Source organism: Rhinolophus sinicus, chromosome 5, assembly GCF_057876585.1.
Source record: "Rhinolophus sinicus isolate RSI-liver-muscle chromosome 5, RSI-T2T, whole genome shotgun sequence".
NCBI classification, from domain to species: Eukaryota; Metazoa; Chordata; class Mammalia; order Chiroptera; family Rhinolophidae; genus Rhinolophus; species Rhinolophus sinicus.
Genome location: NC_142505.1, coordinates 81,139,430 through 81,152,403, shown reverse-complemented (window position 1 = coordinate 81,152,403; position 12,974 = coordinate 81,139,430). Strand labels below are relative to the sequence as shown.

The 12,974-nt window shown below is 56.4% G+C and overlaps 1 protein-coding gene across 4 annotated transcripts in view; it reads left to right on the top strand.

The window, feature by feature from the left end:
* SIL1 (SIL1 nucleotide exchange factor) overlaps nt 1-10,716 on the top strand; it is a 183,711-nt gene extending 172,995 nt beyond the window's left edge. For all 4 annotated transcript variants that reach the window (XM_019740406.3, XM_074313593.2, XM_088798636.1 and 1 more), the window contains 3 exons: nt 5,635-5,731; nt 6,187-6,351; nt 10,192-10,716. In XM_019740406.3, coding sequence (XP_019595965.2) covers nt 5,635-5,731; nt 6,187-6,351; nt 10,192-10,548 — 619 coding nt within the window. In that variant the 3' untranslated portion in view covers nt 10,549-10,716. The remainder of the gene's footprint in view (nt 1-5,634; nt 5,732-6,186; nt 6,352-10,191) is intronic.
* Nucleotides 10,717-12,974: the final 2,258 nt, after the last annotated feature.

Here is a 12,974-nt window from a genome sequence, read left to right as displayed (position 1 = left end):
ACACCCTGAGATCAGCTTCACCCCCCACCCCAGACACTTGCTTGGCTTGGGTTAGCTAAAATCGGACCACTGACCCTTGGTAGGTTGCCCACGTCGGTCACCCTGACCCAAACGGTTTGGTTTCTGCAAATGCAATCACTTCCATTTTTGTAATCCGGCCCCCCCGCCCCCCTGGAATACAGAGTAGCAGCTGCTGCCGCCCCTCTGCACACAGGCAGCTGACTCGCCTGCTGATTGTGAACATCCCAGTCATCCAAGTGCTAATGGTATTTATTCAGTCCAGCCGGCTTTGCCCTGAACGAGGTTTATTCCCATTTATCTCATCGGAGACCAGCTCTGTCCTTAATATCCTTCTGTTGACTTTGAGCACATCGGCGCCACTGATGTCACTAAGGCATACCAGGTCCCCGCCCTTTTAACTCACTCAAATCCCCAACTGTCAGGACACCCACCTTCCAGCCAGTAAGACATCCCACCCCGAACCCTGCAGCTCTGGTCCGGAATCTGTAGGCAGGAGGCGGATGAGGCCGGTGTTATGTACCCAAGGTACCTGGGCTGAATAAAGCTGCCTTCTCAAGGATACCGTCAGGCCTCTGTGTAGCAAACCCACTATAATCATAACCTTTCAGTCACATGCGTCAGCTGGCATTTTAGCATTATTAGCTATGCTATCTTAAACACAAGATAGCAAGGACGCAGAAGTGAAGGGACTTGCCCAAGGTCATCAGCCATTGTTCACAAGATTCTCACCAAGGGTTCTCCAGGCCTGGCCCTGGCCCCTTCCCTAGATCTCACTCTAAGCTGTGTTGGGCCTTTCCTCCCTCAAAGCAACAGCACTGAGTATTCAGAGCCCAAGGCAGAGCTGCCTGGAAAGAGAGAGGCTGAGAGCATCTTGGCGTTTGCCCCTCCAGGGCAGACTGCTCAAGAAACAACGGGCTTTGCTTCTGCTGTCCCTGCCTGGATGGACTGGATGCCATCTGGAAATGTAAGCCATGTCTTCCCCACCCTCCCTCTGCTGCCTTTCTTCAGCCTCTTGAGTGGGTGGCGCTAAAAGGCTATTTTCAGAGGGTATTGTATGGAACCCCTGAAATGTGTGGAACCCTGAGGCCTGGGGCAGGGCCCAGGGTTATGTGGAGGCCCTCATTTAAGCTGTCAGGGCCCAGGGCTCCTGAGGCTACTTGGCTCCCCATGTTTGGCCCATGGTCCTGCTCTACTCACCCAGGCCCTTCAGGACTGCTGCAGGTGAAAAAGGCGATTTATTGCCTTATGAAAGTGATTTCAGCAAGTGACTAAGGCATCAGGCTTTCTCTTTCCCTCTGGTTTCCTTCTACCGTGTATGAGCGCTATTCTCTTGTCATCTAAATGGGCTTCCCCCATGGGGATGGGGACCCAGCCGCTGCTGGCATGGCTGCAGATGCTTCTGGCTTACAGCCACCTACCTTGTGGAGAAGAGAGCTTTTCTCTGTCCTGACTCCAGTGTAGGAGACTGAGGGGCTCTGATTGCCCAGTCCTGGGCCACCCATTGAGGCCCTGGTGATGGGGGGATTGTCATGGGCCAGCACTGGGCCACAGGCCCTCCCCTGTAGCCTGGGGAGTTGGGACCCACCCCATCAGGGCCACAAGGAGTGGAGAGGCAGCAGTGTCTCAAAGGAAGGGAGGAAAGGGTGTCTGTGCTGGGAGGTGGGGCTGAAGAGTTGCTGGGCAGATTAGGCACAGACTACATTGCCAGAGCCTGGGACTGGTGGCTCTGCCTGGCTCCGAGTGTCCTCTAGCTTATCTCCTATCCCTGATGTTACTGTTCTGAGCAAGGTCCTGCTCCTGGGTTCTCTCTGGTATCTGTGCCCCAGAAGCACTTGTTTTCCACTCCCCATTTTGCCTTGGGTGTGGGCGGAGGAAGGAGAAGCAGGAGCAGAGTCCGTTTGCTGGGCAGTGTCTGGGTCCTGTCGCCCCTTCTTAGTCCCAGTCAGCAGACCTCCTTGGCACTATGACCAGCTGCACCTCTCAGCCCCATTTTCTTTTTTCTTCCCCCCCGCTTTTTTCCGTCTCCCTCCCCCCATTCTGGTTCAAGCCGTTGTTTCTCAGTCTACCCTGTTTCCCCAAAAATAAGACCTAGCCGGACCATCAGCTCTAATGTGTCTTTTGGGGCAAAAATTAATATAAGACTTAGTATTATATTATACCCAGTCTTATGTTAAAATAAGACCGGGTCTTATATTAATTTTTGCTCAAAAAGACGCATTAGAGCTGATGGTCCAGCTAGATCTTACTTTCGGGGAAACACTATAGTTGTGTAGGACACAGCTCCCTGGCCCATGCTGGTATTAGGAGCCTTGCGCTCCCCCGGCTGAAGCAGTCGGTCGCTGGTTGTCAGTCGGCCGCTCACAGCAGCTCAGGGCAGCTCTCACCAGCTGCTGGCCGCTCACGCTGGCCACTGGCTGCTCATGGCAGCACACAGTAGCCCATGGCACCCCACGGCAGCTTATAATGGTTGCCAGCCACTCACGCTGGCTGCTGGCCACTCACTATGGCTACCGGCCACTCATGGCAGGACACGGTAGCCCATGACAGCTCATGGCAGCACACGGTAGCCCATGACAGCTCATGGCAGCACACGGTAGCCCATGGCAGCTTACAGGCAGCCCAGCGCCAGAGAGAGCTGTTGTTCACAATCTTAGCTGTAGAGTGCACAGCTCAGTGGCCCATGTGGGAATCGAACCGGCAACCTTGGCGTTAGGAACACAGCACTCCAACCACCTGAGCCACCAGGCCAGCCCCTCAGCCCCATTTTCAATGACTCTCCAAGGCAGCCTTCCACTGAAAGGTCTCCTTGCCTCTCCGCCTATGCTGATGCTGTTCCCTGAGCACCTGCCCTTTCTCCTCTCCGCAGATTGTCTTCCTCACCTCTACGCCAGCTTCCTACAGTCTCACCTCCCATCCCTCCTGGTTCTTCTAACCCAGACTTACCTGTTCTTTCCTGAACCCCTACAGACCTTAGGTTCAGCGCCATCTGGTCGGGCCTAAAGTTACGTAGCCATTCATTCATTCATTCATTCATTCATTCATTCATTCATTCACTCACTCACTCACTCACTCACTCACTCACTCACTCTGACACCTGGCAGTAGAATCTGGTGGTGACGCCTCTCATAAGTGTGGATCCTGGCTTGTTCGGTGTTGAGTGGCAGAGAGCAGGCCGAGCTTCCCCAAGGATCTGTCCTGTGCGTGGGCTTCTCTGAGCAGTGACCTCGCGGGGGCTTGCCTCTCCATGTTTCCTAGGACTGGTGCTCCCGTGGACAAGAAGTACCAGGGAAGCCATATCTCTTACTGGCTTTTGGCATCTTTCCTTCACTTCCAATCAGCTTATTTTTTCTCTGGAGGATTTGCCTACATAGTACGTGCCTGCCCCCTTTGCCCCTGTTTGTGCTTTGGTTCCCTTTAGGGGTTTGAGTCTTTTCTCCCCTTCTACCAGGCAAGACGTGGGCAGGCAGAGTCCAAGTCTCCTGCCTATTGTCTCTCCCCGCTCCCAGTACCACCGCGTGTTGGTGACAGGCTGCTGGCCCTGTCCCTGGACCCAGTGTGCTCAGACCGGGGTCCTTGGACACCCCTTCTGTTCCCGAGCTCTGATCTTGTCTTCCTGCTTGGCTGGATGACGGTCTTGTCTCTGCATCTCGTTCTCAGCAGCTTTGCAGACAAGACAAAGCTTCGTGTGCTGTCATTGGAGGGCCTCGTCTCTGTCACTCTGAGGCCCCGGAGGATGGGACTCTTGGGTGGGACTCCCCGCGGTTGACGTGATGTCGTGCCTCGCAGGCCCCCCTTCCTTGAAAGGCAGTATTTGACATTTGTGTGAATTTCTCAGCGGTCTTTGTCTTTTCCTAGACCCTGCCTGTTGTGGGTGAGCATTCCTCAGGCACACGTGGGCAGAGACAGTCCTAATTAGCTCACTCTTTGATGAAACAGCTGCCTTTCTCAAGTTAGGGGAGCAGGGTGAGGCCCCCAGGCATCGGCCCCCACCTGCCCGTCAGCCTCCCTTCCCCAGAGCCCCGGCCCATCTCCGGGCTGCTCCTCAGATGTGAGTGCAGCTGCAGTAGGACAGGTCGGAGCCCAGCCTGCGTGTCTTTTCTGGCCGAGAGGCTGCGAAGGGACTCAGAGGGCTGAGGGCGCCGTCCATGTTCCAGCAGGTCTGCTTTGTCTGCTTTGAACCTTGAAGCTGGTGCCTGGTAGGAGAAAGGGTGGGCCATCTACGACTCACGCGGGCCCCACCAGCATGCCGCTTGGCCAGCTTTTATGGACCCTCTCCCACAAGCAGCAGTGTGCATGCTTTCTTACTACCCGTGTCCCCTTTACACTGGGTTTTGGACCAGGAGCCAACTCCCTCTGATTTGTCTGCACCCTGCCTCATTTTCCAGGATCCATGAGGACCCCCTGCAAGGTTGGTGGGGGGAACAGGTGCTTTGGGGTCTCCAGGGAGCTGGGAACCGTGCTAAGGTAAGGCAGCCTCAGGCTTTTTGTGAGGCTGCTGCCTTTCTTCTCTGAAGCCCCGTAAGTGGCTGGTGAGGGAGCCTTGACTTTCCTCACAGGCCTAACTACATAGGTCCCTGTGCTTGGCACTGGTTCCTTAATTGATCATTAAATTGATCTGAGAAAGCAAGGATCCTGCAAAAGGGTATCTTGCTGGGGTTCCTAGCCGTGTCCCGTGCCTGGCATCCTGCCCTAACGGAGGTCTCACCTTCCATACCCTGCATCCTTTCAACCAGGAGAGCTGTGCCTGAAATGTTAGTTTGAATCTCATCACTCTTTCTCTAGCCCAGATTGGTGAAAGGCGTCCCAGAGGCAGCTCTGGCTTCTGAGTGTTTCAGTTGCTCGTTTGTTGGTTGGCACAATCAGGGTTGTATACATGTGTTTGTTCATGCATTCCCTACTGTCCAGGGTCCTATGATATGGCAGGTTCTGTGCTGAGCGCTGAGAATACAGCACAGAGAAAATCACAGTAGCTGCTCACAGAATGGAGGTCTGGTAGGGAGGCCCTGGGTTGGTCCTGTTTTCGGATCTGCTCAGGGATTCAGAGGCTCCCTGAACCTTGTGCTTCCTTCCTGCCTTCCTCCCATGAGCGTTTACTACAAGCTGTGTGTGTGCTCCACCGAGGTGCAGAGAGAAGAGGAATGGGTCCCTGCTCCTAGGACCCACGGGTACTTGCCCCTCAGTGTGTGATGTGCCTGGGGTGATAGAAGGAGGAGCACCCCACACGGTTTGGGGAGCAGGGAGGAAGCTTGCCATAGGAGGACAGTGACATAGCGCCTTCAGCATCAGAAGGACCTTCAAATGGAATTGGTGATTTCGCTTCTCAGATCCCCCCAGCCCATTGGCTGCTGAGGAGTGGGAGGCTGGCAGGGCCCTTGGCCCTGTCATCTGTGCCACAGGCCATTGTACAGGTGGATCCACACTAAGTAGTCTCTGTTCCCCATCTAAGTTCTAGCTTGTCCAGAGTGGGAACCCCCTTTGCGGACACTGTCTCCCCAAGGTTCGCTGGTACGGCATCAGCTCCCTAACCACCCTGGTCCCTGGGCTGCGCACAGTGCTGTACCACCAAGTTGGTGAGTAGGTGCAAAGTCATGCTTTCCTCTGCTTTCCCCCCAGCAACCCAAAGGTCCAGGTGGAGGCCATCGAGGGGGGAGCCCTGCAGAAGCTGCTAGTCATTCTGGCCACGGAGCAGCCTCTCCCAGCAAAGAAGAAGGTGGGTTTCTGCTCGCTCCTACCCAGCCCTCAGCACACCCATGGGGCCTGAAAGGCAAGGGTCCCTTTCTAGGCTGTGCATGTCACCTTAGGGGGCCTGAGTGGCCGTCCACTGGGGAGCGGTCCCTCTCACTTAAAGCAGCACAGCAGCATGCAAGGCGTCTGGAGGCCTGGGTGCAGTTCCCACGGTGTGGTCTTGGGTCCCACACCCTGGCTTCCTGCCCTGGGCCTCTGTTTGTCCACTGGGCGATGTTAAAGTGTCTCATGTGTCTCCTGGCTTTCCCAGACTTGAGTTCTGGGGTGTAGTTGTACCTGAGGGTAGTGGGTGGTGCCAGGAAGAATGGGGGCTGGACTGGGGAAGTTGGCACACTTCTTGCTGCCTTTTGTGGGCCTTGGGGCAGGGCCGGCTCTGTGTGGCCCCTCACCCGTCACCCATCTGGGTCTATGTCTCCCCAGGTCCTGTTTGCACTGTGCTCCCTGCTGCGACACTTCCCCTATGCCCAGCAGCAGTTCCTGAAGCTGGGGGGGCTGCAAGTTCTGAGGAGCCTGGTGCAGGAGAAGGGCACAGAGGTGCTGGCCGTACGCGTGGTCACCCTGCTCTACGATCTGGTTACTGAGAAGGTGAGTGCCCAGGCCTGCCCTGGCCCCCGTCACTTTGCTTTGTGTTTGCTTCTGGCCCTTTGACCCTGGCTCCCTCCCATGTGTCTTCCGTCCATCCTTCTCTCCTCATTAGTGAGTGCTCCTGAGAAATGTGCCAGCTCTGAGCCAGGCAGGCAGGGATGCTGTGGGGACCCCTACTCAGGGCCCTGAACCCAGGATTTCTGAGGCATCAGGAAGGAGGTCCTATGGGAAGTGACTGCTAAACTGAAACCTCAGAGCTGATGAGGAGGGGAAAGGGCAGGGTGGGGGGCTGGTCAGGGCAAAGTGTGCAAGCCCAGGGGTCAGCGAGATCGAAGGCCAGAAATAGCCAGGATCAGCCCTTCGTAGAATGAAAGGTCACGTGGCTGAAGCATAGTGTGGGGTGATGAGCAGTGGGATGGAGCAGCTGGGTCTGGGAGCTGTCACAGTCACAGCAGACAGGATACCAAGAGCCAAGGGCGGGAATGATGTTGAATCTTAAGATTCTGGAAACCTGGAGTTGCCTCCTCTGGGAGCTTTGGCTCTGGGCAGAGGCTCAGAATGGCTGCCCCGGAGGGGCCCCGGGGACCCCAGGTGCTTGCCGCCTGGGAAGAGACTTGGTGTCCGGCCCACTTTGGTCTTTGTGAGCCTAAAAAGTGTCTTAATTAAGGAGAGTAAAACCAGCCAGGCCTGGATTCGTAGTTCAGCTGCCGCAAAGAGCATTGGCAGGGCTCTCTCAGCTGTCTGTCTCGGATCACACTCTCCCTGGAACAGCCAGACTGTGGATTGGTGGGGCAGTGCTAGGCAGCCACTGGAACCAGTGCTGTGTGTCTGAGGCTGGGGGGCCCAGGCCTCCTCCCTGCGCCTCCCCGGCTCTGTGCACCCCTCCCCCAGGCCTCAGGCGGAGGGTTGGGGTTGTCTGTCCATCGCTGCTTCTCTCTGTCAGCTATGGCTTTTCTGTGGGCTCGTCCTCTCTCTTACTCTCTCTGTCTCTCTCTGTCTCTCTCTGTCTGTCTGTCTCTCTCTCTCTTTCTCTCTCTCTCTCTCTCGGCCTGTCTGGTCTCTCAGTCTGTTTCCGTCTCTCTCTCGCTCTCTCTTTCTCTCTCTTTCTTTCTTTCTCTCTGTTTCCCCCACCTCTACCTTCTTTAAGCTTCAGAACCCCCATTTCTCAGAACAGCAGGCAGCCTTGTGGTGCTCACACCCACTTAATAAGGCCGAGGCACCGCTGTCCTGGGAGTGGACCAGTGAGCCTGGAGAAGGACATGTACGTTGACTGTCATTTCCCAGGAGAAACTGATCTCTTTCCTCTGGAGCCTCAGGTGTCCCTTTGCTGGCCCAGCCCTAGCCTGGTGGGCGCTGACGTCAGCTCATTCCCAGAGAGTGACCAAAGCTGCCCTGAGTCAGCCGGCCCGGAGCCCGTCTCTGATGCTTGGGGTGTTGTGAAGATCAGGGAGGGCCTGGCATTTCTCTGCCAACAGTACAGAGACAGCCATCCCCCCTGCAGTTAGAGAGCTTCAGGACAGATCAGCCGTACTCTACGCTGGAGGACTCAGGGCTTCTGTGTTCTTGTGGTTCCTCAGAAAATGTGAAGAGCTAGCCACATTGGGGATGGGTCCAGAGCCACCTGAAGGTGGAGGTGTGTCAGGTGTGGGGAGGTAGCAGCTAAACTGGAGGACTCCCCTGGATTCCCCCCTCCCAGACCGCTGCTCCTGCAGAGAGGGGGTGCCTGCCTGTGGTGGGCAGCCATATCCTCTCGTGCTTCCTGGAGCTGCAGGGCTACAGAGTGACCCCGCCGCTGGTTCCTTCCACAAGTGGTGACTGGGTGTCTGCCTGTCTGATGCTGTGCCAGGTCTGTGGTCCCTGCCCTCCTGGGGCTTCCAGGCAGACACTTTTCAGAGAATCACCCAGAGCATGTAGGCCTCGGAGGCTTATGATCAGAGCCCCAACCTCTTTTGGGGAGTCAGGAGCGGTGCTGAGATCTGAGGGGTGAGTCAGGTTAACTGAGGAGTCAGGTTGTGTTCGAGTGTACTTGAAGTGGGAGCTGCTCCTACAAGGGCCCTGGGGAAGAGGTAGTGTGACAGGTGCCAGAGTGAGGGTGTGTGTGGGGACGAGGCCAACGGCAGGCAGGGGCAGGTCCTGGAGGGGAAGGGATTTACTGTTCATCATCGGAAACGCCCGTTGTGAAGGGTTCGGGGTAGGCATCACTGTCTGCCATCAGAGGATGGGAAGAAGCAGGTTGGGAGCAGGAGGCAGTGGACTGAAGAAGTGCAGAGGGGAGCAGGGCACGTGGCAGAGCTGGGAGCGCTGGGATGTTTTGAAGGTGGAGCTGGCAGGACGCAAGGATAAGGTCAGAAAAGGACTACCATATCCCTCTTAGCCTTTTCTGTTCCAGGATGCTGACCCTGCTTCCTCCACCAGCTCCAGTGGGCCCCATGGCCATCAGGTGGGCCCTGATCTTTTCCTGGTCCTCCCTGTTGCCTTCTCTGTCCCCTACATGCCTCATTCTCTCCTGGACTTAGGGCGAGACTCCTTCTTTCTTCTTGTAGGTATGTTTAGTACGGCCCATATGGGACATTTCCACCCCGCCGACCCTCCACCTCTGCATAGCCTTCCTCTGACATTTGAAAAAAGCTGCTAACTTGTTAGGGTTCAGGTGTTTCCTTTCCTGCCTCTGGCATCCTGGCAGGATGGGTTCTCGCCATGTTCTGCTGATAGGGCTGGGTTTCTGCACTTTACAGACACAGGCCAGGTGTATAGCTTTCCGCACCTGCCCAGGCCCTCAGCGTGAAGGCCACCCTCCTTGGAGGGACACGCAGGCCTCTGTGTGCTCTGTGCCCATCGACCAGAACAACCGGCCATTCTTGTAACACAAGGTGGGCCCCGGCCTGCTGCTGCGACCCTCAGTGTGTGGACCCTCCACCATGTCCACTTGAACAGCTCCCACTTACCCTTCAAGACTCGGAAATGCCATCGTCCTCTGTCCTTTGTTCTTGACTCCTCCGAGGGCGCAGGTCAGTGGTAGCAGTGCTGCTCACACAGCTGGTCTGGCTAACATTTGCGGAGGTGTAGGCGGTGTAGTGGTAACTGGTATTGATGCACCGTCATCGAGTGTGGCTGCACGTTCACGCTCGCGTTGAGTCCCCAGCAGTCCTGAGAGGTTATGTCATCTCCACGTGAGAGATGATGACATTGGACCTTGAGGAGACTAAGTGCCAGCCCAAGATCATTCAGCTCTTAGTGATGAAGCAGGAGTTTGAACCCAGACTGTCTGCCTCCACACTATGCTGCTGGACTAAATGTATCATACTATTTAGGAATTACAGTAGTACCTCGGTTTTCGAACATTTCAGTTGACGAACGCTGTAAACCTGGAAGTAAATGCTTCGGTTTTCAAACACTCCTCGGAAGTTGAACATGTCACGCAGCTTCCGTTGAGTGTAAGATCCTGAGGCCTAGCTGTCGGCTGTTTTCAAACCTTTCAGAACTCGAACGGTCTTCTGGAATGGATTACATTTGAAAACCGAGGCACCACTGTATTCAGTTAATTTTTATTCTCCTGCTAGACTCTGAGCTCCTTGAGGGCAGGGACCATGTCTCCATCTTGGCTTCTCCAGCATCTGGCACATTGCACAGTTGTTTTGATGAGTGGATGGATGGACAGATGGGTGGACGGGGGAGCATGTGTGAAACCATGAACCCCGCTGGCATCCCATGAAAGGCTTTTGAAGCCCCAGGGGATGAAGAAAGAGGGTGCAAACTGTCAGCCATGTGCCTTTGCCTCTGAAGGGCAGAGCTGACTGCTCTCTCTGTCCTCTCCTCCCTCCCCACCCCGGCACCTGGCAGATGTTTGCCGAGGAGGAGGCCGAGCTGACCCAGGAGACGTCCCCAGAGAAGCTGCAGCAGTATCGCCAGGTACACCTCCTGCCGGGCCTGCGAGAACAGGGCTGGTGTGAGATCACTGCCCACCTCCTGGAGCTGCCTGAGCATGACGCCCGCGAAAAGGTGCTGCAGACGCTGGGTGCCCTCTTGGCCACCTGCCGGGACCACTACCACAAGGACCCCCAGCTCAGCAAGATGCTGGCCAGCCTGCAGGCTGAATACCAGGCTCTGGCTGCCCTGGAGCTCGAAGATGGTGAGGACGAGGGCTACTTCCGGGACCTGCTGGGCTCTGTCAACAGCTTGCTAAAGGAGCTGAGATGAGGCTGCCCCCAACACCGGGACTGGACTGGACCGCTGCTAGTAAGGCCGAGAGGCACCAGCTGGGGAGGGTTCTTCAGGGGACAGCAGGCAGGAGGGAGACTTCCTACTGGGGCCTGGGCGTCATCTGGGCAGTGCTAGCTTGGCCATTAAATGGAGGCATGAAGGCCATTGTGTGTCTGTCTGCTGTGAGTCTGTGCGGACAGTCCTGTGGTCGTTAGGTGGGTCGCGGCTGGCAGGCCCAGAAGGCCCCTGATGACATGCTGCATGGTCAGCCCAGGGCATCCAGTAACAGGCCCCATAGTAGCGGTCTGGGCACAGGAGTTGGAAAACTTTGGGGCTCAGCTTTTACCACCCAGTAAGCTCTGCGACCTTGGGAAGTCACTTAACTTCCTGAGTCTGTTTCCTCATCTGTCAAAGAGGAGTGCCATTAAATGACAGAAGATGTGCATAAAGGGCTACACCAGTGCCTGGCACCTGTGCTTGCCTGTCCCCCTACCCCGCTATGAGGTGGGGGGGGGGTCGAGGGATTATCTCACGGCCCCCTGTACCTTGTGCTCAAGTAAAAGCTTCGAGGCCATTGGCCTGGCAGAAGCCTGAGGGCATCACCACACGCAGTGATGGGCTGGGCTAGAGTGATTGATGCTGGGGCTTGGGTGGTAGAAGGACGCTGGGGGTGGTTTGCTGCATTCTGGAGGCCGTTGGGTGTAGGCTCCCTCCGGGAGAGGAGTGACCCAGCTAAAGCTGGTAGTGGGAGCCCACGCCTGGCTCTCTGTGCCCTTGCCCCTCTCCTGTGTCCATGCTGAGCTGGGCAGAGCCTGAGGAGGGCTTGGAGGCAGGGGCAGCGGAGCCTGGCAAGTCCCGGCACCCACCCCAGAGAGACTGGGAGCCTGCTGCAGGTTGCCACGGCAACCCCAGCTCTGGGCCTTCCTGATTTGGATTCTGGTGCATTTGTTTATCAGCCTTTCCCAATGCACCCAGAGGCTCATTCCTGCTGCTCAGGCAGCCCCTCCCAGCCTCCATGTAGAAATCTTCTCCTCTTGGCCTTGCGTATAGAAATCTCAGCTTCACTGAGCTCAGGCAAAACTGAGGCCCAAAGAAACTTGGGATGTAGTGAGAGGCTTACTCCCCTGCAGTCCGTTTGCTCAGCCTCAGACCGTCTGCTGCCCACCTCATGCCACAGCACATAGGAAGCTTGGGAGAGAGCTGTTGCCTGCACAGAGCCCTCCCAGGAGGGTAGGAGGAAGCAGGAACCTGTTTCACCAGGGTAGGAAGCCTCGGGGCTCAGGCAGAGTGGGGATCACACCCAAAGTCTTATCAAGTGTTGGGTACTGCCTCACAGTCTTTAAAATCTCTCAGTAGCCTTCAAAGTACATTTTACAGATGAGACAATCATGGCTCAGACAGACTCAGTGATCCACCTGAGGTCACACAGCTTGTGAGTGGCAGGGGTAGGATTTGCTGGGCTGACCATGCTGTGGAAGCTTGAATGTGCAGCTCAGAAAGGGATAGTGTTTAATTTGACGGGCAGCGGTAGGAGGGCAGAGAGGAGGTGCTGGGACCTGCCTGGCGAAGGCCAAGGTCAAGAGTCACTTTAAAGATGGGCTCAGCAGGCTCTGCGGGTGGATTTGAGAATGGGGGCCGATGCGGGGGCCAAGGGATGCTGGGAGATAGGAGGCGTGGGTTTGGGGCTGAGGGTGGTCTGGGTCTCGTCCTGGCAGAAGTGAGAGCTGAGGCTGTGGGAGCAGGTGCCTCCGAGTGAGGGCTGGCAGAGATGTGAGGAGCCGCGGAGGGGAGCTTGTGAGGTCCTGAGGTGCTGTCAGCAGGCAGGGGCCCCCAGAGCCCTCGAGGCCTCTAACCACCAGGGTCTGATGTGGGAAATGGGAAGGGGTCCCCTCGGAAGGAGTTGCACTAGTAGAAGCCTAGTTGACCTTTTCTACCCTCTGGGATGCTATAGAAAGGGGACTTTGGGCCATGAGCTCTTGGGGTGTCCTTGGGACCAAGGACAGAACATTTGGGGGCTGTGGTGAGGGAAGCCAGACCAGAGCCAGGCTGCTGAGCCCACAGGCTGGGCAGCGGGACTGCTGCTACCCTCCTCCTCACTCCACGTGCTCACAGACAGGGCATCAGGGACAGAGAAGTTTGGGCTGCAGTCTATTCTCATTGGCCTCATCCGGGTTCATCCTGAGCCTGACTCCCTGGTCTTAGTCCCTGTCTCAGGCTCTCCCAGGACACAGGCAGCAGTGTGACCCAGGGCTCGGGCTCAGGCTGCTTGAGTGTGGGTTCTGGTTCCACCACTCAGTTCATCGTTGATTGTTGTCTGCAGGTCCAGAAGGAGCCCTTTCTCTGCCTCTCCTTGGGTGCTGTCCTGGAAACTGTGGCCAAGGAGTGTGACCTGGGCTCAAAGTTAGGCAGGAAATGGTAATGGG